The sequence below is a fragment of the Vigna radiata genome, chromosome 1 (assembly GCF_000741045.1).
Source record: "Vigna radiata var. radiata cultivar VC1973A chromosome 1, Vradiata_ver6, whole genome shotgun sequence".
Taxonomy (NCBI): Eukaryota; Viridiplantae; Streptophyta; class Magnoliopsida; order Fabales; family Fabaceae; genus Vigna; species Vigna radiata.
In genome coordinates, this window is record NC_028351.1 from 647,853 (window position 1) to 675,043 (window position 27,191).

Below are 27,191 nucleotides of genomic sequence, written 5' to 3' on the forward strand. Positions count from 1 at the left end.
TGTTTTTATGTTATTTTAAGATCCAAGGCTTGTAACAAGCTAAGAAATCATCAAGAAATAAGTCAATTAGGCTCAATGAAAGGTTTAATGGAGAATAATGCAAGGTAAGGATGTTTAGCTAAGTGGTTGTTGGTTCACAAAAATGGGCTAGATCCTCTTAAGAGTGCAATCAAACAAGTAACATCAAAGAGTTCAATCAAGTTCTGAATCACATTGTAAGCATAAGTAAATCACACAATCAAGAAATTTTCTCAAAACTCACTAAGGCTAACATTCATCAAATCTAATCCATCATCTAATTTCTCATGAGAATCCTACTCAACACAGTGCATGAACATGTCAATCAGGCTTGAAAGCTCTATATATCAAAACCTAGACTACAAAAATTAACATCTAACTCATTTTAAAGTAGTACAACCTACTTTCTACCATGTCATTCAGTATACTATATTAACTACTTCTAATTACACAAACTAAAGAAAATAATAACACCCTACTAATAAAATTGCAAATCAAGGTTAGAAGTTGAATCTGAAGTGTAGCATTCTCATGCTCAACAATTATGCTCAATTTGTCTGTACATTTTCTTAGTTGATTTTTCCATGCACTCTACTGCAGTTGCAACAACACCTCATCTAGTGAAGGAGTTTGGAAAGTAGAAACCATTGTAGCTTGTGGTAGCAGCAATGGCTCCAAATCAACACAACCATAAGAACGTACGTTAGAGGCATGAACTGCAACATCAATACATCTAACAACATAAGTATAAACATCACCAATTTGAGGAAAATTTGCACTTGCAAGGAGGTTAAAATTTTGATTTGTTGCACGATTAATTTCATCACAAATAGAGCATAAACAAAAATCACAATCACATGCAATAACATTTTCTGAAAACTGTGATAAATCAAAATCCAAATCTTAGTTGTTTTAAGATCAATCCTTTTTTTTTTTCCTTCCAATTTTGGAAAGGATTTCAACTCCAATTCTTCATCCTCTTCTTCAATCACATGTTGCATGATTTCTATAGGTTTTTTAAGTTTCTCCACTAGCTCCAAATGCCTTTTCTCTTCTTTTTCCGCACGAAGGTCCTCCTCTTCAAACTATTGCACATATTCTTGTTGTTTTAGTTCATTCATATCAATTGATAGTTATCCAATTTAGGTTTTAAGGTCTTCAAGAAAATTGCAACTCATAACGATCACAATGCATGTTAAAATTTTGTTCTTGAGCATGATAGACTCAAAATAACTTCCAAATGCAAACTGGTTATTTAAAGGGAAAGACATTATATGCAAACAAAAGAAAGAAAATCATTCAATGAAACTCAATGGCATGTGTTCCCCGACAATGACGCCATTTTGATAGACAATCTTTTGTCACCAAAATTGCCCCCGAAAAAAGATTGAATTGATTTAGTTCTTTATGACCAACGTTGTTACTTTTTGTTTTCCTATAACATGGTAAACGGTGTGCCATCTTTTGAGACATATGTAATGTGTCCTAAGGTCGGCAAGATAACTCAGTGATTAATAATGTGTCACATTCCTAGTCAGGTAAGGTCGGCAAGTCATGTGTATTGTGTTCCCAAATTGATAAGACATCTTAATAGCTCGATGAGAAGTCATATATAGTTTTATGATGAGTACATATTTATGCCCTCATTTAGCCTTTAATATTGGATTCTTAATTGGTTTTTGTACTTTAAAAGAATATTTTAATTAAGATTTGTTATTATTAGATTTATTGAACATGAGATACAAAACACATGATAAAAATAACTTTAGTTGCATAAATATTCTTTTGATATTGTGAGATGTGTTAGTGCACAATTGTAGCTAAGTTGAGCTTATTGAGGTATGAAAATAAATTGGTTAAAATTTCATAACACCTTAAAGATAAAATTCAAAAATAACAAATAATCAAAACCATAAGTAAAGCAAAGTATTTCATGAAGAATGCAAGAAAAGAATGAGAAAAAAATTAAGAAATTTGGCTAAACCAAGACGAGGGAACAAACCACAAATATGAATCTTGCAATTTTCTCTATTTTTTCTACAAAAAGGACTTTGATAATTGATAAATGTGTATGATAAAAGATAATATGGAAAAAATATATCTTAAGATATTGTTAAATAATTACCTTATTTAACTATATTAATAAATATCAAAAGATAATATTTGCCAAATCTTTCTAATCTAACAAATATCTTAAATATTTTTAAATCCCAACAACAATCAAATATATCTTGAAGATATTAGATTATTCAGAAAATATAAAGAAGATTACAATAATAGAAAAGCCTGAAACAAAGTCCAATCTAATTTTTATATAAAGAGACTTAAGAAAACACTTTAAGGAAGTTTAAGAACCCTTTCGGGTGTTAATTTCGTCCTTTCTCTTCTCACATGTTCTTTACTTTCTTTTCTTTTATTTTCATGTTATTTCTATATTCCATGGAGTGTCAAGCCCTTGAAGTTAGATGAATAAATTTGTTTGTTCTTTTGATTTTTGTTATAATTTATTTTTATCGGCCTTTTATTTCTTAATCAAGTAAAATAATGATTTTTACGTTATAGTAAGTTAGCTTGGTATTAAATCTACATAACATATCAATCATATGATATAAGAGGTAAAAAAATAAATATGATTAAGGATGGTAATGTTTAATTGAAAATTTACTTTGATTAAATTTACTATAACTAATTTATAAAGTTCTTACTTTTAATTAAGAATGTATTTGGTTAATAATTAGAATGCCAACAAATTAGTTGAGAATAAATATTAATTTAATTGCATTAAAGACAACATTATTACTCAACAAGACATCACCGAATCAAATAAATCGATGAAAAATCCAAATAGCCAAATAAAATGAACAAAGAACTCAAATAACTTTGAAAATCAAGATAACTCAATAAAATATATGAAAAACTTAAATAACTCAACCGGTATACATGTCTTAAACAAATTCAAAATGTTTACCACATCTAAAAGAAAAAAAAATCTAACATTGGTCAAAGAAAGCTAAATCCATGATTTTTTTAAAAAAGAACAAAATTGATCAAAGTTTGAAAAATAAACAAAACCCAAAAACACAAAATGATCAAAAATATATTTATCCCTTTAAATTACCATATATCAAATAAAGGAGTAGTACATTCACTTCCATTCATTTGCTCATAAAAAACATGTACTTTCATCCAATGTTTTCTTTTTGTTAACAAAACCTTTTTGACAAATTATTAAATGAAATGACTTTTAATTCTCGATTAATTGAAGAAACAAACCAAGGCATTTACTTAAATCTATATCTTAATAAAATATGAAAACCCAAAAAGGTTTGTAATATTGAACAATAAAATCAACTAACTCAATGTACTCCCCAAATTTTTCATGCATAAAAAAATAGACCAGCATGGTATAATCAAGTCGAAAACATATAAAAAAGATGGTAGTAAGAAATGGTACAAAGCAACAATAACATTGAGAATACAAGCATCTGCACAATTTGCAGCTTACATGAACAAAAAAAAGACTTCAAAGAGGGGATCAAATGAAAATTTTGTTTAGACTTCCAAGAAATGGTTGTGCTGATAAATAAAAGCATACTTGGCAATTCTCTTTTGAAAAGAAAACATGTAATCTAACTGATGAACCAAACACAGACTACAAACTTGCTTTGATGCTAGACATATTAGTCCTAGACTACAAATGCTCGGTATCCAATCTTATCTTCCATAAGGATGGTATCGGCCAGCACCATAACCACCTCTACTGCTCCCATAGAAGGGACCACCACTAGTCCCTCCATATCCACCTCCTAGGCTGCCATCATAGCCACTTTGATAGGCACCGGCACCAGCACCACCAGAAGAACCACCACCCCCACCATATGCCCCATAATTCTCACTAGGTCCACCATACCCACCAAGATCATACCCTCTACTAAAGCTTCCACCATATCGACCAGCATAACTGAGGGAGGGATCTCCTCTGTACGGTCCCATCGCACCAGCATATCCTCCATAACCACCAAATTCACTTCCATAGGCACCATAAGCACCAGCCCTACCACCACCATAAGCACCACCTGATCTATAACCACCCCCAACTCCAAAATTGCCACCAAATCCATCATAGGCATCTCCATATCCAGCACCACCGTATGAAGATCTTGAGTCATTGTAGCGCTTGGATGATGGAGGTGCAGAGTTTGGCTTCTTTGGTTCAGCCTTCTTGATTTCCACCTACATAAGAAAAATGACAAGGTTACTTTATTGATGAAAAAGACTGTAAATAGAAAAAATGCTTCAATAAGGTTCTTGATCTGTTAAATGGACATAATTATGTCTAATGTATAAAAAAAAACGTTTGTGATTGGTAAGGCCCCAACCCAGGATGGTAGTGCAAACAGTTAGAACTAGTGTGATTGGAAATCCATCCAGATACTTTGAAGGCCAATGACTTCGTATATTTGGAAGTAGGATACAGTAGTAAAACAAACATGCACACACTAAGAAACACCACTTCAAGTGATAGGTTCGGTATAGTTTATAAAAGAAGGAAAAGACAAGGTAGTTTGTACAGCTGTAATTAAATAGCTGTAACAGACTATTATAAAGTCTTAATACGGAGGAGGATAGAGAGTTCTTTTTTGGGTTAGTGAGGATTGTGGAGAGTGAGGTTCTCTCAAATAACCTCAGTTGTATTGCTGTGCTAAAACTCCTTTCGTTCCTTGTTCTATTCCCTACTATATTGGTACGGGATTAGTGTACAGATAGTAATAAAGGATGATATCAGTTCTATCATCAAGGTTGACAGATAAGGCTAATATACTACTCAAGGCAACATACTCTTGAAGATGGCATCATGTATCAGTAAAACTACATATTAATCACAAAAGAATAGTAGATTCTTCTAATTAATACGCTTGAACTATCTCCTCATTTGTTTTACTCTCTACTGTAGCTTTTGCTTACTATTCAAAGCAAAGTAAACCTATCCTGAAGAAGAATAAGATAAGTTAACTAAATTTATCCAAAAAACCAAAACAAACCCTCTCGGACTTCTGGAGGCGCTGGTAGAAATTGCAACACAAACAGATATTCCCTCGTACAAATTAGAACACAATTACATGAATACAAATTAAAATGCACGGGAAAATATCTTAATTCCCAGAAATAAAAGTCCCAAGCCTAAATACCCCAACTAACCAAGAAATATCAGATCCCTTGCCCTTTCTTCCAACTGGTTATCTGTCACTCCTCTCCTTTTCCTTTTCAATAAGCACTATTTTCTTTCTAGAGTATTCCAAGGTCTCAGCAAATAACTGACTTGGCCAACCAGTTGACCCTTATTAATTTCCAATGTGGATTCTTGTTAGAATATTTATGATACTCGGAGCAATAACTTTCACTAAAACACGGATAAGTATGATGATATGGAACTATGATCCGATAATTTGATTTCAGAATAATGCAACTGGTACATTAAACTTAATAAAAAGGTGAGAAATCATTGCTACTTGATTATTTTCATTAAATTAAGAGTTAAAGTTACAGATTACTCATGAGTTATATTCTTTGAACAAGATTATCAGAGCCATTAATGAGTCTCCACCTTGAAGATTAAAACCTTTTAAAGATATTTTTTGCAAAGGCAAAGTGCAAACAAAATCAAGTTGCCAATATTTCACTATTTTCAATTCCATTCAAAATAAACTTTCAGCCAAGAGATTTAAAATTTTATACAATCAACCCTCTGGATCTGTATGTCAGTTACACAAGTCAAGAGTAAAACAAACGCATGTACTCGGTTTTAGTAAAAGATTCCTCACCTGAGCTCCAGCAAATTCAATTTTGTTCCCCATGGATAGAAGATCATCAACTGCTTCTTCAGAATCAAATGTGATAAACCCAAATCCACGAGATCTGTTGGTGGAGTGGTCCCGCATTATTTGGTGATCTTTTACTTCACCATAGCGAGTAAAGAAGTCTCTGAATTCATCTGCACAAATGCATCTTTGATTAAAAACTACCAACCAAAGGAACTGTCGTTCACTGAAACTATTCAATGATTAAAGAGTTACTTTGAAAATCAAAAAGTGTTTCACTGTCTAACAGTCTGTTGAAAGTAAACTGTAACACAGATTTAAAGGGACAAAAGGGAATCATAATGAAAATAGTCAATTTACTTACACACCGTCAAACAAACAAAAACACACCATTCACATCAGGACAGATGTAAATTACATGTGGCCAAGTGATTCGTAAGAATTTCTAGGAGAAGAAAACTTGAACATACAAGGTACAACACAATAAGGGAGTTCTGTCTGTCTATAATATCAGAGTAAACCTCTGCAGATCCTAAACAGTACTCTCAAATATAAAAACAGTATTTAATTCTAGGATCTGAAACTTAGATAAATTTTTATGCCCATACTGTCCTCAGTTCGAAGGTTGCTCTCTCAAGGTGTTGCAATGTGTCCCCCTTGTTGACACCTCAGTCAAGCAGCAAAGAATTTAGCTAACTAAAGAGGCAACCTACCTTCAGTCACATTTGAAGGAATTCCACCTACAAAAATTTTCTTTGTCCTAAAATCCTTAGAGCCAACAGCTCCCCTTGGTATCGTCCGCTTAATCTCAACCTATATATGATGATCCCAAAACCATAAGAGCCAGCAAAGTATCCATTCACTAATCACTATAATCAAAACAAAAAACAGGTAACATGACATCCTTAGCCAAGACATCATCAGATTCAAGTCATACTTGTTTTCCATTGATGACGTGAGGATCCTCAATGACTTTATCAACCACCGAGGGATCGGCATACGTTATAAACCCGAATCCACGAGGTTGCCCAGTTTTCCGGTCCTTCATGATGACCGAATCCGTGATCTCACCATATTTCCCAAAGTGCTTGATGAATTGAGCTGCAACAAATTACATAAGTCATACGGGTAGGGTTATAAGAAATCAATGCTCAAAGCTACAAATCCACACAATTCAGAGAAAGGGTTGCCACACCCCAAAAGTAACAATTACGATAATCATAAACAAAGGCAAAGCAAGCACTAACCAATGGTCGTTTCTCTCGCTAAACCACCTATAAATATCTTTCTGCAAATTATGGGTCGAGTGCAATTAGAACCAAATCTAAGAACATTATTATCGTCTAATCTAAATACCAACAAATTGAAAACCCTTTTCTAGGAAGTGCAGAAAGATTGGTTCTTTTCATGAGCTGCGTTTGCCGAATTGCTCCAATTTTAAAAATTTCCCAAAAAACAAAAGAAACTACAATAAATAAATGGAAAAAGGGCATATTACCCGGGACTGGCACCGTCGCCGGTGAGGGGTTGGGAATTGTGGGGTTCTTCTCTGTGGGAGAAAGGTGTAACGACGTCGTTGGGGTCAGCGGCACCCACCACATGCTCGTTACCGGGAGATTCCATAGCTTGCGAATTCAGAAGAGCTTGCGAAAGCGAAAAAGAGAACGAGAATGAGAAAAGTAAAATGAGAAACCCTAGATGGATATTGCTTCTCTCTCGTGTTTAAATTTTGTAAAACCCTTTTCTATTTTTTATTTTTTTTATTCTGAGAGTGAGTGGCTGATGTCGAGAATAAAAAAGAGAAAAATGCTCTTTTTTCTTCCTACACCCCGTATAATTTCTAACTGCACGTCATAATTTTTAAATAATTATTTTATCCTTCATAAGAGTGACTTGTGATTATCTATTGTGGAAATGTTTTGCAACAAGTTTTTCCAAATCTTTAGAACATAAAATGCATTATGGAATGAGTTTTGCAAAATAAGATTTTTGGAATAAGCTTGTAAGAGAGAACATGTGAGATGTTTTTCATAATGAGCTTTGCAGAAGAAACTTATGATGTAATAATTTACAAAATCAAAGATGTTCATTCATGTAGACATAGAATTGATTATGTTTGTAAGAGAATCAATTCTGTATATTTGATGAAATGACCATATTTATATATAGTATTGTTTCATTCTCTTCTTCTAGTATTCAATTACAAGTACCATATAATTGATTACAGTGTATATTATCTAATTGGAATTCCTCTTGTACTAAAATAACTTTTAATGTCATCAGACTCTCCAACGACTTCAACTTAATGTAATTGATTATTTATGTATATTACATCATATTAAAATCAACGTAAGAACGAACAACTTTTACTTTTCAACGGTGTCAGAGCAGAAGTCATATGGAGAGACATGACTTCTTCATTTGAAGTTGTGTAGGAGTTGCACAACTTACCTATTTTCATAATGTTTTTTTTTTCAAATTTTCCTATTTCTGTAATTTATGTGTGAAATTTTCCTATATCAGTAAAAAAAACTATACAAATCACATGGTTTACAATTTGTGGGACCTCATCACCTAAAGAACAATGTTGATAAAAATGTGTGTTAAAAGAATAGTACCCTTCAATGGACCTTTTATGAGGGAACACAAAAGATTCTTAAGTGGTAACAATATACATAGATCATATGATGTGCAATTTTTGACATAAATTAGTAAGGTGTTGTTATGTTAGAATTTAAATATGGCATATATTTATATTATTATTTTGTTTCCAATAATATATTAATTTTTTATATTTGTAATATCGTGGGAGCTTGAAGTTGGTATGAAATGGGCACAACATTAATAAATTAAATACACCACACCACCATATGTAATTGATTAAAGTAGATTATTACCTGTCATTTTGCACTTTTGGATATAAGGTAAGTGCAAATGCTTATTGTCTATCTTTATTGAGAGGTGTCACAAAGATATCAACAATTTTCATCTATAAATTGGTGATATGACTATTACATTAGTTGATATATCATTATTGTTGCGCATACCAATTGTTATCTAGCTTGTATATGTATAAGCTCAGTCTTTTTACATATTTAGGCAAATTTGGTGGAATAATTATAAAAATAGGCAAATTTTAAAAAAATTACGAGAATAGACAAGTCATTAAATCTCACAAAACTTTATTATTTATCTTTATTGAAAAGTGTCACAAAACGGATAACTCGGCTCGATTCGGCCCGGCTCAACCGGCTTATTTATTAGTGAGCCAAAAAACCTTGAACCCGGTCCGACCCACCACGGGTTGGTGGGTAAACGGGTTGGCTCACTAGCCCATTTAATTACATTTTTTTAAAATAAAAAAAAGGCCTAATATCTCCCTTAGTCCTCGTATTTGTGTGAAAATCTCAATTCGGTCCTTAAGTTTTGAATTGTCTCAATTGGGTCATAATTTTTGTAAAAACGCACACATTTTACCCCAACTGTTAACTGATCTCAAACGGTGTTAAGTTTAGCTGACATGGCATGCTTACGTGTTGGCTTAATCCTTTCTTGGTCCTCATATTTGTGTGAAAATCCCAGTTCGGTCCTCAAGTTTTGAATTGTCTTAATTGGGTCATAATTTTTGTAAAAATGCACACATTTTACCCCAATCGTTAACTGATCTCAAAAGGCGTTAAGTTTAGCTTACGTGTATTATTTATTTATATGAATTATTTTTTAAAATAAGCAGTGTTTCACGTGGCACAATGCCTATTATTTAATTTATTTGAATTAGGAATTTTATTCATCTTTATGAGAATCAGGGATTTTACACAGATTATCTCGTTGGCTCAAAAAATAAAGTCACCGGAAAACTCGCGTAACCAGTGCAATCAGTCTAACAGCCTTTTGTGCAAATGAACCAACTTGGTAACTTATAGGTTCATCACCAGCCTTTAAGCTATTTATTCCACTCATAACAGAAGATAACTGTTGCATAGTGAGATCAGTTAGTGATTGGGGTAAAATGTGTGTATTTTTACAAATATTATGACCCAATTGAGACAGTTCAAAACTTGAGAACCGAACTGAGATTTTCACACAAATACGAGGACCAAGGGAGGTATTAAGCCTAAAAAAAACACAAACTTTCTGTAATTTAAATTTAAACAATTTTCACTCCCAAAAAATTGTGTTAAAGACAATTCAAAATAATAATAAAAAGTACAATATAATCCAAATGTCATTCAAAAACAAACACAAAAAACATACAAATAAGTTTCTTATATTCATCATTTTTTGTTCTTGTTGTAACGCTTGACCCTTGTTCTTGTTGTCTCCAAATTCACTAATAAAGATTTTCTTAATATCAGAACAATTCCGACAATCAATAAAAAAATATTAGTAAAAAAAAAAATAGAACCAGTACTCAACAAAAAATTCAAAGATATAAAAAAGTGTTTGTTCAAATAATTTATACTCAAACTATTTAAATAAAATGAACAAAATCTGATACACACATGTTAGAACATGAAAAAATCATTCCATGTCTTCAAATCTCCCAGAAAACAAAACAAATTCGCAAACCCCTAATTTTGTCATTATAGGGTTTTTGAAAAAAAAAAAGAGAAGTGAGAAAACAAAAATGTGGAGAAAAGAGAAGAAAAAAAGGAAGGGTGTTTTACCTTCTCCTTGAAGAATTTCAGTGCAGTGAGGGTAAGAGCATGGTCAAATGAAAGCAATTTATGTGAGAGCAAATGTTACTTTTTTGGTATACACAGTGAGTGAAGAAAGTATTTTATTTTTTAGAGTTTCATATATAAAATAATAAATTAAAAAAATAAAATTAAGTAGGTGGGTTGGTGGGCCAACTCGGCTCACCACAGGTTCAACCCGCATGAACCGGGTTGAAATCTGATCCACATATAAGTGGGTTGTATTTTTCAAACCCAACCCGACCCGAACTCATGACGGGTCGGATTGGCTCGCGAGTTGTGACCCATTTTGACGGCTCTAATTGATAGGGTTAAGATTTATTTTTTTATTTTTATTCAATTAAGAATGTGATCTATAATAAGGTATAATAAGTTTCCCACGTTTAATATATAAATAATTTTCTTATTTTATTTTAAGGAAAAAACAGAACAATTTAAAACAAACTCTAATATTTCACGTCACGTAACCCAAACTCTTGTAAGACTAAAAATATATTGAAAAAGGCTTAGAGTTATGAAATTTGTATTTTTTTTATTAATTGTTTTTGTACTGCTATCTGAGTCTTCAAAATATATTGGAAAATATTTTTTAAAAGAGAATATATTAAAAAGATTTAATATACCAACATCAATTTTAAAAATGAAACCGTTAAATATAATGAAAATTATGTATAAAGTTAATGATCAAGTCTTTGGGAGTTTGCAAGTGATAATAAGTGTATCCACATTAACAAGTTATAACTTCTTGTCCTCGAAAAACAATTATCAACATTAAGATTACACAAGAGCAACGTCAAGCAACCAATTATGCTAAAAACTTGTCCACGAATATGATATATTTAAAAATCATCCTAAAAAGGTATTAAAAATTAAAACACAACATACATTCCTGAAAAGTTATTTGTTACAATATTTCTTCCACTCAATTCTATATTTTCTATCAAATATAGTACATACAATAAATTAAAGTGTTGTAAACTAAACAAAATATAAAATTAGAAAGTTAGAAATCTTTGTTCGAATTCATAATTAATTATTAATATCCAAATAACAAAATGGCATTTTGAATGCATTCTACTTAGTTATATTTCAGTCCACCGTTTCATTATCTACCACTGCTACAAATGTAATCCCATTTTACAAGCGACATTGCATTACCATCATTTAAAAAACTAGTTGGTGAAGCAATAAGGTAGAGCAATTACAAACATCCCTAAATGGTAATGAAACTGCAGCACTAGCCTAAGAATGAGACAAATATGCAACGTGATGATCAAAGAATGATAACACATTCCTAAATTTGCACAGCTAGATGTAGATAACAAAATTCTCAGGTTTAGAAAACATACAACATTAGTCAGGTCTTATCAGAAGTGAGAGTAGTGGAAGAGTCTAAAACGTGTTCTGTGGATTAACCCTTCTTCTCCCTTCTCGCTTATAATATGGAGTTTCGTCGATGGTTCTCCTCACATAGTCTACAAATGGTTGAGGTGTTCGCGGAGACATTTCATTTACAGCAGACGGGTTGCTTCTATCAGGAGTTATGGGAGCTGCAGTGCTTGTAGTTGTAGTAACCGAGGAACTTGTTTGCTGAGATCTCTCTGGTTTCTCGAAGAAACGTGTGAAGATAATGATTGATAAAATCAACAGCAGAAAACATCCCAGAATACTTCCCCAGAAGGCTTTATTTATGGCTATGCTGGATGGTGCTGTTTCCTCAGGTTCATGGTTGACGTCTATTTCCACACTCTGGCCTGTAATAAAACAGGGAAAAGGAAGATTAAACTTAAAATTTGTTTGAATAAACTTCCCTACAAGTACATGCATATGAAAATAAATCGACTAATGAAACAAATTTATCCCATAGGCTAATTTGGATAAGCTTATTTCATTTAGTGTCTCCAAAAGTTGATTTTAACTTCTGGGAGAAGTTTGTTTCATTTAACTTATTTTCTTCTGCATAAATGTTTATAAAGAAGTTTACCAAAACAGTGTTGAGTTTATTGCCTTTTGAGAAAAAAAAAATTATAAATGCTGAAGGAAATTAAGTAATATTAAGCTTCACGAATACGTAACCATTAGCTGGAAGTGTGATGCGGATTTTGTCTCTGAATCTCTTGGCTTTCAGAAGTTGAACCTGGAGACATGGACAAGAAAAATCAATTCGAATGTATTTTAAATCCAAAATCAGCACATTTATTGCATGTCTAACAACGGGATTAGTTTCACTTTATAGCTCTGCAACTTCTCAGATGATACTTTAGCACCGGCTTGCAGTACGCACAAAAGAAATGCAAAGCTCAAGTCAAGGTATAAAAAAAATCACCTACTTACTGTAACTTCAAATTTAGATTTGACCAGTGATGAAATCCATTGAAAGTACTCACCTCATACCGTGCATACCCACGAATGCCAATATCTTCTCTGTGGATGAGACTGATCATAATCAAATCTCGATGATGCCAGTGAATTTCAACATCTATAAAAAAAAGGCCAACGGGTTTAACCTTACATATTGTAGAAGACAGCAACAAATTTTTGTGGCAACTATGCTATAAAATTAGTGAAGATGACAATCAGGAACATCTCCACGGAACCCATCACAATGATTTACATCCCCACCAGACCACATTATTTTTATAAAGATCAACTTCTGACAAAAGTATTGGGTGATCAAGCAACAAAATGATCATGCAAGAAAAAAAACGAAGATATGTCATCTTACCAGTATTTCCCAATATCGTAATGGCAGTTTTGTTTGAGCCTGGTGTCAGATTCAGCAGCAACGGATTCTGAGGGTATGGGGGTAACATATTAACATCATAGATTAATTTTTCATTTCACAATCAGGTTGGGGTGAGGGATCCAATGTATTTGCAATTTGGCACATCACAGGCATAAAGTAGAGCAAAATGGTCAAGAATCCAGATCAAGAAAATTACAGGCACTAAACTTCATAAATCAAGCACTCTTGCCTAATTCTGAAATGTAATTTGTAGCAATAAAACGAGGAAAGATCAAAGATCCACACCTTGCTCATCTCCATTATAGAAAATCCGGCAATAAAAAGTGCTGAAGCAGATCCAGATATATGTTCATTTTCAAGAGAGGCAGAAATAGAGACTGATACATCTGGCCTCATGCCTTCTAACTTAGGTACCGAGTGCACCAAATGCTCTGGTGAGTAAGGGAAAAATAAGCAATATGAATTGCCAGATTCCTGATCCAGCCATGGCTTCACGTACCTTCAGTGAATGAAGGTAGAAGATATATCTAAGAATGAATTGTTCACTTTAAAGAATCAAATGAAAGAAATGGTTAAAGATCTATACCCCACATATGGTGGATCTACTCTACAGTTGAATAAAATTCTCGTGTTTTCTCCAGGTGCACCAAGGGATTCACTGTAGGAATTACTATACAATCTAGTCAGTCAGAAAAGCAGGTTGCTTTCTTTCAAACCAAGTTAAAGTCCATAGAGTTATAATTCACAAACCTGAATTTCACGGAGAAGTTGTATCCTTTCGAGGGGTAAGGGACATTAGTTAACATCTCCTTCGGGCCAAGCACAGAAATATAATCTCCTTTCAACACTGTAATTGTTGTTTGCAGTTTTGATCCTCCATAACGGAAAGATACTGCTCATAATAACATTCAGTGAGGGAGTAATAATTGTTTATAAAGCAAAATCTCCAGAATGACATTTAAAAAGTTCATTTTCAATACTTAAATCTAGCACCTTGGGCTGAACCTTGCCCGATAGCTTTGGCCATCCCAGATAGTGTATCAACGGATACTACACTTCTATTTGTAGTAAACCACTGTCCAGAAACTGTATCACTCAAACCTGAAACTTAAAGGTAAAATTCATTACCACTATGGAATAATTTGGTAAAAGGAAAAGATGAAAGGCCCTGAACTCAAAACTCAGTCAAGCAATTGATATAACTGTCTGCCATGTTAGACAAAGCTAAAAATGGTTTCATTACATCTCTGACAAGTACAACCTTTTAGATAAGAAATTTTTTCAAGAGATAAGACATTGATAGAAAAATAAATTAGTAGCAACCATCCAAAATGACCACACCTTTTATGCTTAGGTTAAGAGGACTTCCTATGTGAAGAACTGGATTTTGCGGATATATATGGGCACCCACTCTAATCTGTAAAAGGTGGAAAAACATACACAGCTTCAGATAGTGGAAGAGAACACAGGAAGTGATCTAGCAAGTTGAATGAATAAAAGGAAGAATAGTGAGTGTCACATGTACAACTTGCGCAAGAACAATTCATTAGGTGACAATGAGAGATACATGGAAAAAAGCATATATCACGTATACGACTCGTTGCAAGTGTTACAAACGACAAAACACTAATCCTTATTTATAGTTGTATTTTTAGAATTTTAATTCTAATTAAATAAGAAAACAAGTCTAGATGTAATAAGGAAATTTAGCAACTATAGTTAAAATAATTTGAAAAGCTGTTCACAAAAAGTAAAAATAAAAAGCAAGTTTGGTAACATGATTATGAAAATACACAGGAGATGGAAGAAGATGAAATGCTGGCAAATAAAATATCAATGGATCATCATTGGTAGATGATATTCAAAATTCATACTTTACTCTAAAATTGTTGTAGGAACCAAGTTATTTATAAATATGAACTCTATGCAACACCAGAGATGACAGTAGCACAAACACTGGGACATGGCCATGTCCAAATTACAGGACATAACACCATCACTGATACATATAATCATGACAAAAATCTCAATCAATTGGAAGTTCAGTATTATATGCACTATAAAAACAAATTTGTTACAGTTCCTTATAATAACAGTCCTCCCAATAGAATTCTAAACAAGAAACTTAAATTTTAATAGCTTAAATAACTAGTTAAGGCTTATAGAAACAAACCCAAAAATGAGATTTGCACTATTTATAATATAACTTGTTTTCCAATTTCTTTATGATAAGGAATGTCTAGGAAGTGTTAACCAAGAACAGATGTTGGTTCACTTTCTTTACAAATGCTCAAGCTACATAAAAGAGGTGTCAGAGCACAACAAAATAGTTTTTCATTGTGACACAATTGAAGTGTGTCAGACATCTGTGAAAGACATATCTAACATGTCGTGCCCAAAAGTGTTGGACATAGCAAGCAAAGCAACACGTTATTATGCATAGGTGTAGGTCCTTCCTCGTTTATAAATGTCACTGTAAAAGCAATAACTTGCTTTTCAAAGTCTTAAACTTTCATTAAAAAACTTTCAAAGAATTCAAAACTAAAACAACCTCTATCACGGAAGATTTTCTTAGAAATAAAAACTGTCTTTAAAAACATTAATCATGATACTCTAAATTATTTTTAGACAGTCAAGATATTAATTGATGTTTTTCAATATTCTAAAAAAAAAAAAAGTTAAAATAAAAGTGACACTTCAATAAAACTGGGCCAGAAAGTAAGGTAAAGTATCAACTCTATTACTAAAATATCAACCTCTGTCCGAGTAGTATCAATATGACACAGGAAAGATATTTCATAAGACTTCTCTCCCTCTCCTGGTATTCGAGAAAGCCAAACTGCCATTGCTTTTCATAACTCTTCACTGACCCTGCTAATCCTCCCTATCACTTTTTTATTACTGAATACAAAAATTGAACTCTAATTCTTATTAACCTTATACTCCTCCTGACCTAGACCTTGGCACACCTTTTGTATTATAAACAATAATATACTTTACAGAAAAAGATAACAGAATACCAACCAAAGTTAATTTTTTTTTTCAAAACTTACATATAATAATAGTTTTTCAGAGAAGGAATTTTATCACAGAGAAGAACAAACTAGAACATAAGTATCGGGCAACCTATTGAGATATCAAACACTACATGGACAGAAAAAGTTACAACATTTATCGATCAAAATTCTCTCCAATTCTCATTTTATGGTGATTTCTATTGTGTGTGTGTGTGTGTGTGAGAGAGAGAGAGAGAGAAACAAGAGATCATAGGAAGAATTTCATGTATTTAGACCATAGCAGAAATGTTTTATAAGGGAGAATACATGATTACAAAATATTGAGCATAAATACAGGATATTCAGTTACTCTATTTTAAGTTAATAACATAAATATAGAATCAGTGTAATTCATATCCACCGGTTCTGTATTTACAAAGATCTAACAATTTCAATTAACGTATCACATGCATGCCTATCGCAGAAATATTAACTAACTTGATCGTGTTAGATGGTTAGTGATCATGAAGTTCAATCTAGGATTTTGTTTACTAGAAGGAACGTGACCTATAGAACTAGAAATCTTATTATAAAGAAATAGTGAGGATAAACCTCAATTACAAAGAAGCACGGCAGATCTGCGGTGCTGCATACCTTCTAAAGCCCACAGACTACAATTCTCTAACAATCGAGGTAATATGGTCTCTCGACCTCTTCTATTCACAGGAAACATGCATTGATTCTTCTAATTATCCCAGCCCAGCTAACTATCTCACTAACGGATACTAACAAATGCTAACAGATAGCCAATATTAACAGACATTTTAATAAATGAGACAAAGACCTACAAGATTAACTCAGTACCGAAAATGTAAATCACCTTGAACAAAATTATAAGCCAGTTTAGGTGTATCAGGCATCAGAATGAAATTGATCTAATATTGTTAAAGTATAGGTTCTAAAATTTAGCATACAGAATAGGAGATTAAGACATGTGCATAGAACAGTATACAACTTTGTGCAGATTTTTGGGCAAAACTATTACTTACCAGCACATAATCCGATTTCTGCAGATCTTCACTAATTGATATACGCACAAGAACATTACCATGCCGAATTGCCTTCAACCATCAGCAGTCAGGACAAGAATTCTATTAATTTACTTATCTGAGCCAAAAACTCACGGGTAATAAAATGAACAAAAATATCAGACACTCAAAATCTGCAGACTCTAAACAAATATAGTTTGTTCTAAAGCAATGCACTTATTGATAAGTTCTGTTCTCTGTTTTGTTTAGGATAAATAGAAGAGAAAGAAATTGAAGGGGGGGAGATGTGAGAAAGGAGAAACTCTCCTAGTTTGACATGAGAGAAATAGGTGAGAAAAAAAATAAAAGGAAACAATGTTTTGCATCTTTCCTAAAATGGCCTTATATCTACTTATAACAATATTTTTAATAGAAACATAATTGTCTATTTAATGAAATTTCATTTTTTTTCTCTTCATATTTTAATATTTTTATTGTAGCAAACAATCCTTAAAAATATACTCTTTCTCACTACTTACTTTCTATCTTCTCCCTTTTCCTTTTCTTTCTCAGACAAACAAAGCACTCAAGTTGAATCACAACGCATAAAGTTCACTAATTAACCTGATCATGACAACACAATACAGGATTGGCTTTGTCAGAGACCTAAGTCCTTTGGGACACTTTTCAAGATAAAAAGAAAAGTCATGGTTCCAAAAATCTATGATTGTGGAAGCTGTTATTTAGCTTGTTGATCCAAATTATAAGAACAACGGAATCAAGAAAAAATTATTTCCACTAAAAGTCATTAACAAACCTTGATATGGACATTGCCTTTTCCATCAGCTGTTTTGTTTACATAGAGAACATCAGGGTAGTTAGTTTCAGCATAAAAAGGCACAGCATTGTAGGCTTCGTGGAATGGATTTCCTGTTGAATGAAAGAGACAATAAAAGATTACTACTTTTCAGTTCAAAAGTTCCTGTATTCGATTCACTGTCAAGGAGGCATTGATACCTAAAGCATCATAAAAGTTTGTTGGAAGATCAAGTTCTGCACCAGCAGCAAGGTTAATCACATTGAGGAGAACCTCCTTACTGGCTATTCTAATTTGACTCACCTGATTATAATATTGAATAAATTTGTCATGTGGATAAAATTTCCAAACAATGCAATTAGCATGGTTAACAAATAAGTAGTAATTCTGCTGATAGCAGACGAGCAACAATGATTTATGGATTAACCATTATGAATGGACCAGAAAAAAATGATTAAAAAACCATTTATGGTCCACTAACTAAGTATTAAAAAACATCCAATCCATCAATGACTTGTTTAATAAATAGATTTCCAACCTATCTATTTAAGATTACTCTCTCTCCCTCTTTGAATACTTACCTTTTTAAAATTCATTAAAAATCAACCTTGGACTGTATTTACTATTTGCACCAATGTCCAAACACATATATAAACTAAGCATGTATATATAAATACAATGGATATAATTCTATATATGATTGCTCCATTAAGAATTTTCTGAATTAATCCAATCCATTAAACTTCACTACTGTAATTAAGGGTGTAGACAGGTTGCAACAAACATCCAATCCATCCAACCCAACCCAGTTACACTTTTGTGGATCGAGTTGAATTTTTTCTAGAGAACAAAATTAGAATCAGGGTTTAGTAATGAGTAGATGAATTTTAAACCTAATAAACTCAGCCGAACCCAATTAGGTAATAAGTGTGCAATGAAAATATTATTTGTGAGAAAATTTGTCTGTGCAAAAGAAATGATCTATCGTTGTTTTTATGAATACTGCTTTATCAATACTGTCAATAAATATTCCTTACCACGCATGATATTAATGTTTTGATATTTGTTGCAAATAATATATTATTAGGATAAATATATTCTCAATATCTCTATGGCAATTAGGAAAAAATATCTTTAGAATCTTTTATTCATTTCAATATATTTTTATTTCCTTATTTTAAAGGATTTGATTATTACAAAGGGTTGATGAGAATGTATTTGGTGTGATTGTTATCAATAAAATAATTCTTTATTTCCTTACATAGTTCAATTACATTTCAGTATTTTTACCACTATTGTCATCATTTTGTTGCAAATATGATTCTAGCTTTATTAGAATTAGGAGACATTGATCATGAGTGCCAATAAGTGGGCCCAAATAAACAGTAAGCAAAAGATATTCCATACCTCAGAAACCTTGACACAAGAAGCAATCTCTATTCTTCCTGTAATACGATCTTTAGCTTGAATACAAGCAAGATTATTACTTTTGGTAGTTTTAATTCTGTCCCCGTCAATGAATATGGCATCTTTTTGCATAGCATCGTTTTTCTCTAAACTTCTCAGTAAAGAATAGGTGATGGTTCCCCTACGATTCCGACTATCATATTGTGCATAGGATTCCGACAATGAAGGCAAACGGTTCGTCATTGTATAGTAGGGAGGAAGAATCCAGGTCATGGGGATTCCCAAAGCCAGTGGAAGATCAGGAATCACTGTTACTGACAAAGATGAACTGTAAAACATGGACTGTGCCCTTGACCCAGAAGTTGAGAGTTCACACGAGAAAGACACAGCAACATTGGTCTTGCCTGGGGATCTGAAAAACAAACATCCAGAACTGAATCACAGATTCCTCAACCCTATTTTTGAAATAGTTTATAATCATTTCTTCATTGAAATGTCAAACCCTGTGTACACTTTTACATTGCTCATACAAGGAACTAATTTCAGTAACAAGAAAAAGAACTACAGGAAAACCAACAGGACTATTAAAAAGACCTTGTACCAATAATATGCTAACTGGAAGTATAATAGACCATTATTTGGCTTCAGACATCTAATAATTACGTAAAAGACAAGTAAAAAAGATTTAGACATACAAATATGATACACTGGAAGCTGGAGGAAGTTATAGTATACACAAATGCTAAAGTAAAATACTACTAAACATTGTTTATTATGTAATATTATTCTTAAATGCCAAGTTCCTTAATACCTTCCATACAAGACATTAATAAAGCCAAGGTTATTGTCATCAAAATAACTATTAACTTCACTTCCTGCTGAAGTAGTAAACTGGATCCCATCCCCTTGCAAGGTCTCTGCCACCTTAAAGCTCAATACCTATAGAAACAAAGACAAAATTATTTAGCTTACAGTGTTATTTACTAAAGAGGACATTACCTGACTGAAAAGATAAGCAGTATAAGGACAGACAGATTACTCTCTTGAATTTACAGTTTTAAATCCAGGTGCTTATTTTAGTGGGAGTGGGAATTGGAAGGCTATGCTCTTGATTAGAGGTGAAAGCAAGTTATATCCAACCCTTTAATCTAGTCAACACAATCTAAATAGACTTTTGTGTATCGAGTCAGGTTGAATTTTTTTTAGTGTACCCATTTAGAATTGGATTGGGTGAATTTCAAACTCGATGAACCTGACTCCATGATATGTACAGAAAAGATATGCTTCAGGCAGAGCTGTAAGAAGCTTTGTTTCTAATCACTTATATCAGTGAAATGGAAAGATAAAGTTGAAGAGACAGCCAAACCTTTTCATCTTCAATGGTCCACTGGTAATTTTTACATAGCTCATAGAAAGAAAACAGAGTACCCTGACAGAACATAAAAGGTAGTCAATATTAGAATTTGAAATACAATCATGAATAAATTAATGAAAACTTGATTTTAACTGTCACCTCGGGAAATAACGGATAAATTCGCAATTTTCGGCCAATCCCAAGTTGTTCACTCTGCGTATGCAACATGACAGTAGACGGAATTCCCACCCTTAAAATACTCCGTGCTTCACAAATTACAGTATTACCATTCACAAAGACACTAGCAGTAATTGTCTGACAATAATAATATCTTGGATTAGACAAATATCTTCCACCAACCATATATGATTATGTAGAACNNNNANNANACAAACTGTCAAAGGAATAAATATATGTTTTATACGAAATAAAAAATAAAATGATTAGCTTGTGCGTTCCAGAAAAAAATATTAAAAGTAGAGTAAATGTGAGGATCAAAAGAATTAGAATAAAATAATTTCTCTTATTGAGTCTCATTACATACATTTGATATATATGTTGTAAGTAGTATATTAAATGCATTACTAAAAGTTGGTAGACTATTAAATGTTGTTGGTTGGATATTGAGTGCAATAGTTGTTAGTAGAATACTAAAATGTATTACTAGAAGTTGTTAGAACTTGTTAGTAGTTGTTAGAAGATTTAAGGGATTGTAATTCTTACTTTAGTGTTTTAGTTCTCTGTATATAGAAGTTGATATTCTGTTTCAAATCAATCAATTGAATACAAATATTCTTTCTTTTATATTAATTATTTCTAGTATATATACATAAATTGATAGGATAATTTAGGTAAAAAGCACAACCTATTCTTGGAAACAAATCTCCCCTGAGACTGGAATTTATATCCTAGTAATAAAACAAAGATACCGCGAAATGCAAAATTAAAACCAATAGGAATAAAATTTGAAACTTCCAATAATATCTCAACAGAATAAAATATACTATACTATCAGTTATTCTTTTAGTTTGACTCATTTTGTCTTATGAACTACAGACCTTCATACGAGAAATACTGATTCTTTCAAAATAAATTGATCAAAGACGTAGTCAGGATCAAACTTAAAGTAAACTGAACAAATGTGTGATGGGCATGTGGCACTTGTACTGTTAATTAAGAGTTAAACAGGTAGTGCCGAGGTCAATCATACAATAAAAGATTATCACCAGGGTAAATAGAAGATGAAATGTTATCTACTGAAAGTGAGTTCCAAGAATTGCCTAATACTAAACAACACTAATTTGACCAGGAAACATGCATTGCCAGTGTTCAAAAAGCACACCGTTGGCTGATTTCCACTAAAATACCATTAAAACAAGTCTATCCAATAAATCTTAGTATGTAAAAGCATGGACCAATCAATAGTTTTTAACATTTGACCAACCCCCTCTCGTGAAAGTCTATAAAATATTAACAAAGCATAAGCTTATGATTATGCTGTTGAAAACTGCCTTGACCTGATTAATTTTTACAAAATAGAGGGTAGCAAAACTTACTTTAAGTGTTTTAGTGTTGTTAAGAAGTGGACTTTAAACCTAACTCAATCCCACAAAATCAGTTTATAGGGTGAGATTTGTACCCACTTATATATTCTAAATTAATTTTATCTCTAGTCGATATAAGACTTCCAACAAGTATCTTTCTGCCTGTTAATATTTTTTTATTTTTTTTGTAACTGGTATCATATCAACTCTCTGATTTTTCATTTTGTTTGGGTGTATCCTTTGTGGGACAGTAATTGTTTCTTTTTTAGTATGAGTTTGATTTGGTCCTCCATGTATATGTTTATTCTTCCCTTTATACAGCGCTTTTCATGTGCTAATATATGATTGTTGAATGTTAGGGTGTCAATCTCGAGGGGATACCAAGGTTAATAGTGATGATGTCTAGCATGTAGTTTGTAATAGAAAAAACTTGTGTGACATCAGCAAGTTATCAGTAGTAGAAACATGGCCACAAACAAAACACTATTCAGCCAAAGTAAATATCTACCTTCTGTAGTTGTATTAAACCATGTCGTTGATAACATCTATTTTTTCCTATTTTTGTGTGACTATTGTCATAAATAAATCAACTTATTCCTAGCTTGTATTTTGTTTTATAGTCAAATTTAGTGTGTTTTGTATTGTTTTGTATTTTAATGGTTTTGTGTTTGTTTTACCTTTAATATCTTTGTTTAAGTGTGTGAAATAAATGAATAAGGAACAATTTTAGTGGAGAAAAACAAACAAGAACTTAAGGAAGCATGTTTTGGATAAGAAAAAATCAATTTGAAACAAATACCCACATTGGACACCATTGGGATCACACCCAGTACTTCAATTATAGTGTTATTGCCAAACTGCCTGGAACTGAGCGCCACCAGCCCTTGCACAGGTAGCTCTAAGCGGTGGAAAAGTGGCATTGAGCACCAGTTAGTGCGGAAGAACTTGCGCTAAGCAACGGTTTGATAGAGAGCCCCTTTCGTGTTTTAACTGATGGCACTTAACATGTCAAAAGTGGGTATTTATTCATGCTTTCCTCGAGGTTTTGGGGAATTCTCTTCCTCTCACTATTTCTCTCCACCTAGAGCGACTGAAAAAGATCCTTGGAGGTTGTTTAAGGTGCTAGGAAGCTCTCCCACCCCTTCTTGGGTCTTCAATCTTAACCCATGGTGTTATGCCCCTTTAGAGTTTGATGAGAGAGAGGATATACGAATTGGAGATGTTGATTTGAAGAGAAGCCACAATTGGAGCATGGAACAACTGCTAAGAATCTTGGGAAAGTTTGGTTCTAATTTCTTCCCTATCTCTAAAATTTGTATGACCTAGGTTCTCTGTCATGGAGAGCTAAACCTATTTGTTGAGATTAAATGTAATAAACTGAATCTTGTGTATTTTGTGATGTTAATACATATGCTTTTTCATTTCTAAGTTAGTATTTGATTTTTATTCTTAATGCTTGTTGTGGCTAGATCACTCGTGGCTTGATTTATGGTTCTTAAGATGTTGGAAAATGTCTTTTGAACCTAGAACTGAAATTAAGTACCTAATGAAACTTGTATTTCTGGGGATAGAACATGAATCATTAGTAATCTTAAGACTTTTGAACATAATGCATGGTCGCTTGTTGAGGATTCAAGGAATTGGAACTTGATGAGTTATCATAGGTTCAAGGTCACTAGAAATAGGATTTGAGTATACATGTGAGTTGATTTTAACATGAAATTAGAACTGAGAGATTTTTGAATGTATAAGAATGAAGTGGATGAAATCTAATCTTGACAATACTCTATGTTAAATTCTTGTTGCACACCAAATGTTTGATAAAAATACAAAAAGAGTTTCTTTGTGTCTTTGTGACCTTTGTTGTCTAATTGAGTTGTGAATTGTGAGAGCTATCATGTGTTGAACAAGTCTCTGTGGAGAAAACGATATTTATTACTTGCTCCGTGCAATCGGTGTACTTACCGTTTTCCACTAACAGTCATTAAGGTAGACTTAAGCCTAACTCAACCCTACATAACCAGCTCAGTAAGATGAGGTTTGTCTCCCCTTATATACTATAATTTGGTCCTATCTCTAACCTATTCAAGATCTCCAACAAGAAGCATATGCATGAATGTCTATATTAGATAATGTCGACTAATTGGGAATATTAGAATTTTATGATTCAAAATAAATTATGGAGATATGGATAAGATAAGAATGTTATATCCATCTAGATTTGTAGGATCAAGTTAAAGGGTACAAAACTGAATCAGATCAGATTTACTTTTTAGAAATATCTCTATGATTCTGTTTCCTTATCTGTGGGAGATTTGTTTTCGGTTATGCGTGATTTAGTTTCCTCAACTATTGCAGATTTGTCTTCATAAATATAATTTGTATCCTCTGTTATTGGTATCAATTCCATAAGAGAATATTTTTCTACAGATAACATATTAGAAAGAAAAAAATAGCTAAACAAAATAAGGAATAATAATAAGTCTGAACAGGATTTCACATCTTACAGTGTTCCCAATAGAACTTGCTGAGAGTCGTCCAGAATATCTATCAATAGTTGCAATTTTATCATTTTCAATTCCATACTCAACACGAACCCCGAGAGTTGGGCCTCCTTCCATGGTAAGCTATGCAGAGAACATAATCACATTATTTCATCAAAGCAAGAAAATGGGAGAAAACAATGGTGCAAACTTCACATCAGACCAATATTCAATGCACCAAAATGCAAAGATAAACAATTGAAAAAAAGAGAATGTTAAAACATGTAGATAATAGAAAGGTATGGAAAAGAGACACAGGAGCAAAAGCCGAATTACTTCACTTGGCTTTTCCTGACTTGCTCATGAACAAGGTACTATAGGCTCCTTAAATGATTATAGACTAGATTCAAATAAGCAAATCTAGACAAATAATACACAGTACGTGACTGATTGGAAAAACATAGTGCAATTAACTTAGTCAATACACAAATCTTGAACCGAAAATTAACCATGTAAATCTTGATATATTAAGCAAATTGTGAGCAGTTCTTTTGCAAAAAGAAAACAATGTCAACTTTGGCATTTCTAACTCAATAAAAAACATTCCAAGAGAATTTTTAGTATGTGCCTCTTTCAAAGTTCACATTCTTTCAAATTAAGCAATGAAAAACAACACCTGTAGTTTGGAACATACCACATACGATGCACCAGGTAGTAGGAAAATATTGTCAGGGTGTATTCTTGGGGCTGCATAAACTTCCACCTTAATAGCTTGACTTTGTACTACGTGTCCCAAATGTTGTACAGCACTGACCTGGTTTCAATAAATAACAAATAAGCTTGTAGAGTTTTCAAAAGTCTAAAGAATTTTTACTGAGAAAAAGATCATAAAAGAGGTTGACCATAGACTTACATAAAGGGTTGTAATTCCAAGATGTCTCCCTTTTATTTTAAAACTTGGTGCATTAACATGTCCACCAACAAGACTTGAGAAATCGTCAGTATCCACCAGCTCAATTATATTATCTTCAATGTGTACATGAAGATTCATGTAAACAAACTGTGTAACAGTTTCCAAATCAACAAAATTGCCACTCAAAAAAATTTATATAAAAAATAAATAATAAAAAAACCACTATGGAAATTCAAAATGACCAAGAAAATGTAAAAGATATCAGTCTCAATGAGCATATTCAAGGCAGTATAGTAACAACTATGTCAGAAGAGACCATATTAATGCGGAACAAGCACAAGAAACTGGAGTGTGGCTCCTAAAACTAAATAGGAAAAACTATTCAAACCTGAGAAGCATCAAAACTATTTCCGCCAGTACTACCAGCCAATAAGTCAATAGTTTGCAAACTCCCTTCCTGTAAAGATCATAATACCATATCATGAAGGAAAAATTATTCTGTGGACATATATCGACTTACAAATTTAAAAATGACAAAGCAAGCGCAAAAGGCAACATGCCAGCTCATTATACACATGTTGAAGCAAAGAGCAAAAACACCTTGGAATTTAAAGTGTGACATATCTCACCAACTTGAGATAATTAAAAAGAATACTGCTATTTTAGAGAGCTTAATTTTTTCTTTTTTAAAATAAAACTCATGCTAGACTATGTATTTTCTCAAATGGAAACTCCTGAGAAAGAAAATTCCATATTACTAGTGAAAGGGAATGCAATAAATAAGGTTTCCAAACATAGAAGTGGCAGCATTTACAATTCCTTAGGATAAAGTTTTAACCTCTTCCAATTAAACATTAAAAGGACTCCATTTCTTCAACACCCGAACTTTACATTTTAAGTATCCCAGGTATGTTGCAAGACAGATTGTGTTCTCATTTGAATTTAGTCAAGAAAGTAATGTGATAGAACTGATATACTTCTGTATTGATTACAGGCTATTTTCCTATCAATGTGACAGGAAGAATGACCAAGAACACAACATATGTTTACAAGAGATACCAATGTGGTATTTTGAGAGACCTTCTCTCAACCCTTCCCAACAATTTCCTAAAACAGAACAGACTAAAAAAACACCTAAGCCCGTAACAGACTTATATAAGTCTGTTAGAGTTATAACTTCTGACTGTTTCAACTGTCTGTTTTCCTCCTTTTGTATACAAAACCATATCTATCATAATGGAATTCATTTTTACGTATAATGAGGTTAATTCCGTGTGGAATAGTGCTAAGGACTAGAATAAAGTACATCAAATCTTCAAATGCGGAAGTGTAGCTATTATTCTTGTGGGATTGGGCTTGTGTTGATACT

At 32.7% G+C, this 27,191-nt stretch overlaps 2 protein-coding genes across 4 annotated transcripts in view; both read right to left on the reverse strand.

The window, feature by feature from the left end:
* Positions 1–3,459: 3,459 nt before the first annotated feature.
* On the reverse strand, positions 3,460–7,575 carry LOC106772364 (glycine-rich RNA-binding protein 3, mitochondrial). 2 transcript variants are annotated; one of them, XM_014659147.2, is made up of 6 exons: positions 7,336–7,575; positions 7,085–7,125; positions 6,775–6,938; positions 6,551–6,650; positions 5,841–6,010; positions 3,460–4,251 (listed from the first exon to the last, which is right to left on the reverse strand). In XM_014659147.2, the coding sequence occupies exons 1-6, from the start codon at positions 7,458–7,460 to the stop codon at positions 3,733–3,735; spliced, it is 1,119 nt and encodes a 372-aa protein (XP_014514633.1). In that variant the 5' UTR covers positions 7,461–7,575; the 3' UTR covers positions 3,460–3,732. The 2 variants fall into 2 exon arrangements, with proteins under 2 accessions (XP_014514633.1, XP_022636951.1); XM_022781230.1 differs by lacking the exon at positions 7,085–7,125 and having other exon boundaries at positions 7,336–7,574.
* Positions 7,576–11,669: 4,094 nt separating this feature from the next.
* The window catches only part of LOC106769632 (nuclear pore complex protein GP210), a 28,747-nt gene continuing 13,225 nt past the window's right edge, over positions 11,670–27,191 (reverse strand). The window contains exons 17-36 of one of the 2 annotated variants that reach the window (XM_014655344.2): positions 26,211–26,279; positions 25,823–25,969; positions 25,604–25,723; positions 24,934–25,053; positions 21,042–21,197; positions 20,895–20,957; positions 20,340–20,467; positions 19,529–19,940; positions 18,322–18,424; positions 18,122–18,234; positions 17,326–17,397; positions 14,622–14,697; positions 14,274–14,381; positions 14,031–14,172; positions 13,867–13,938; positions 13,566–13,779; positions 13,260–13,326; positions 12,922–13,013; positions 12,611–12,671; positions 11,670–12,288 (exon numbers count right to left, since the gene is read on the reverse strand). In XM_014655344.2, the coding sequence (XP_014510830.1) occupies positions 11,927–12,288; positions 12,611–12,671; positions 12,922–13,013; positions 13,260–13,326; positions 13,566–13,779; positions 13,867–13,938; positions 14,031–14,172; positions 14,274–14,381; positions 14,622–14,697; positions 17,326–17,397; positions 18,122–18,234; positions 18,322–18,424; positions 19,529–19,940; positions 20,340–20,467; positions 20,895–20,957; positions 21,042–21,197; positions 24,934–25,053; positions 25,604–25,723; positions 25,823–25,969; positions 26,211–26,279 (2,697 nt within the window). In that variant the 3' untranslated portion in view covers positions 11,670–11,926. Of the gene's footprint in view, positions 12,289–12,610; positions 12,672–12,921; positions 13,014–13,259; positions 13,327–13,565; positions 13,780–13,866; positions 13,951–14,030; positions 14,173–14,273; positions 14,382–14,621; positions 14,698–17,325; positions 17,398–18,121; positions 18,235–18,321; positions 18,425–19,528; positions 19,941–20,339; positions 20,468–20,894; positions 20,958–21,041; positions 21,198–24,933; positions 25,054–25,603; positions 25,724–25,822; positions 25,970–26,210; positions 26,280–27,191 lie in introns of both variants that reach the window. The other variant, XM_014655336.2, reaches the window with a different exon arrangement.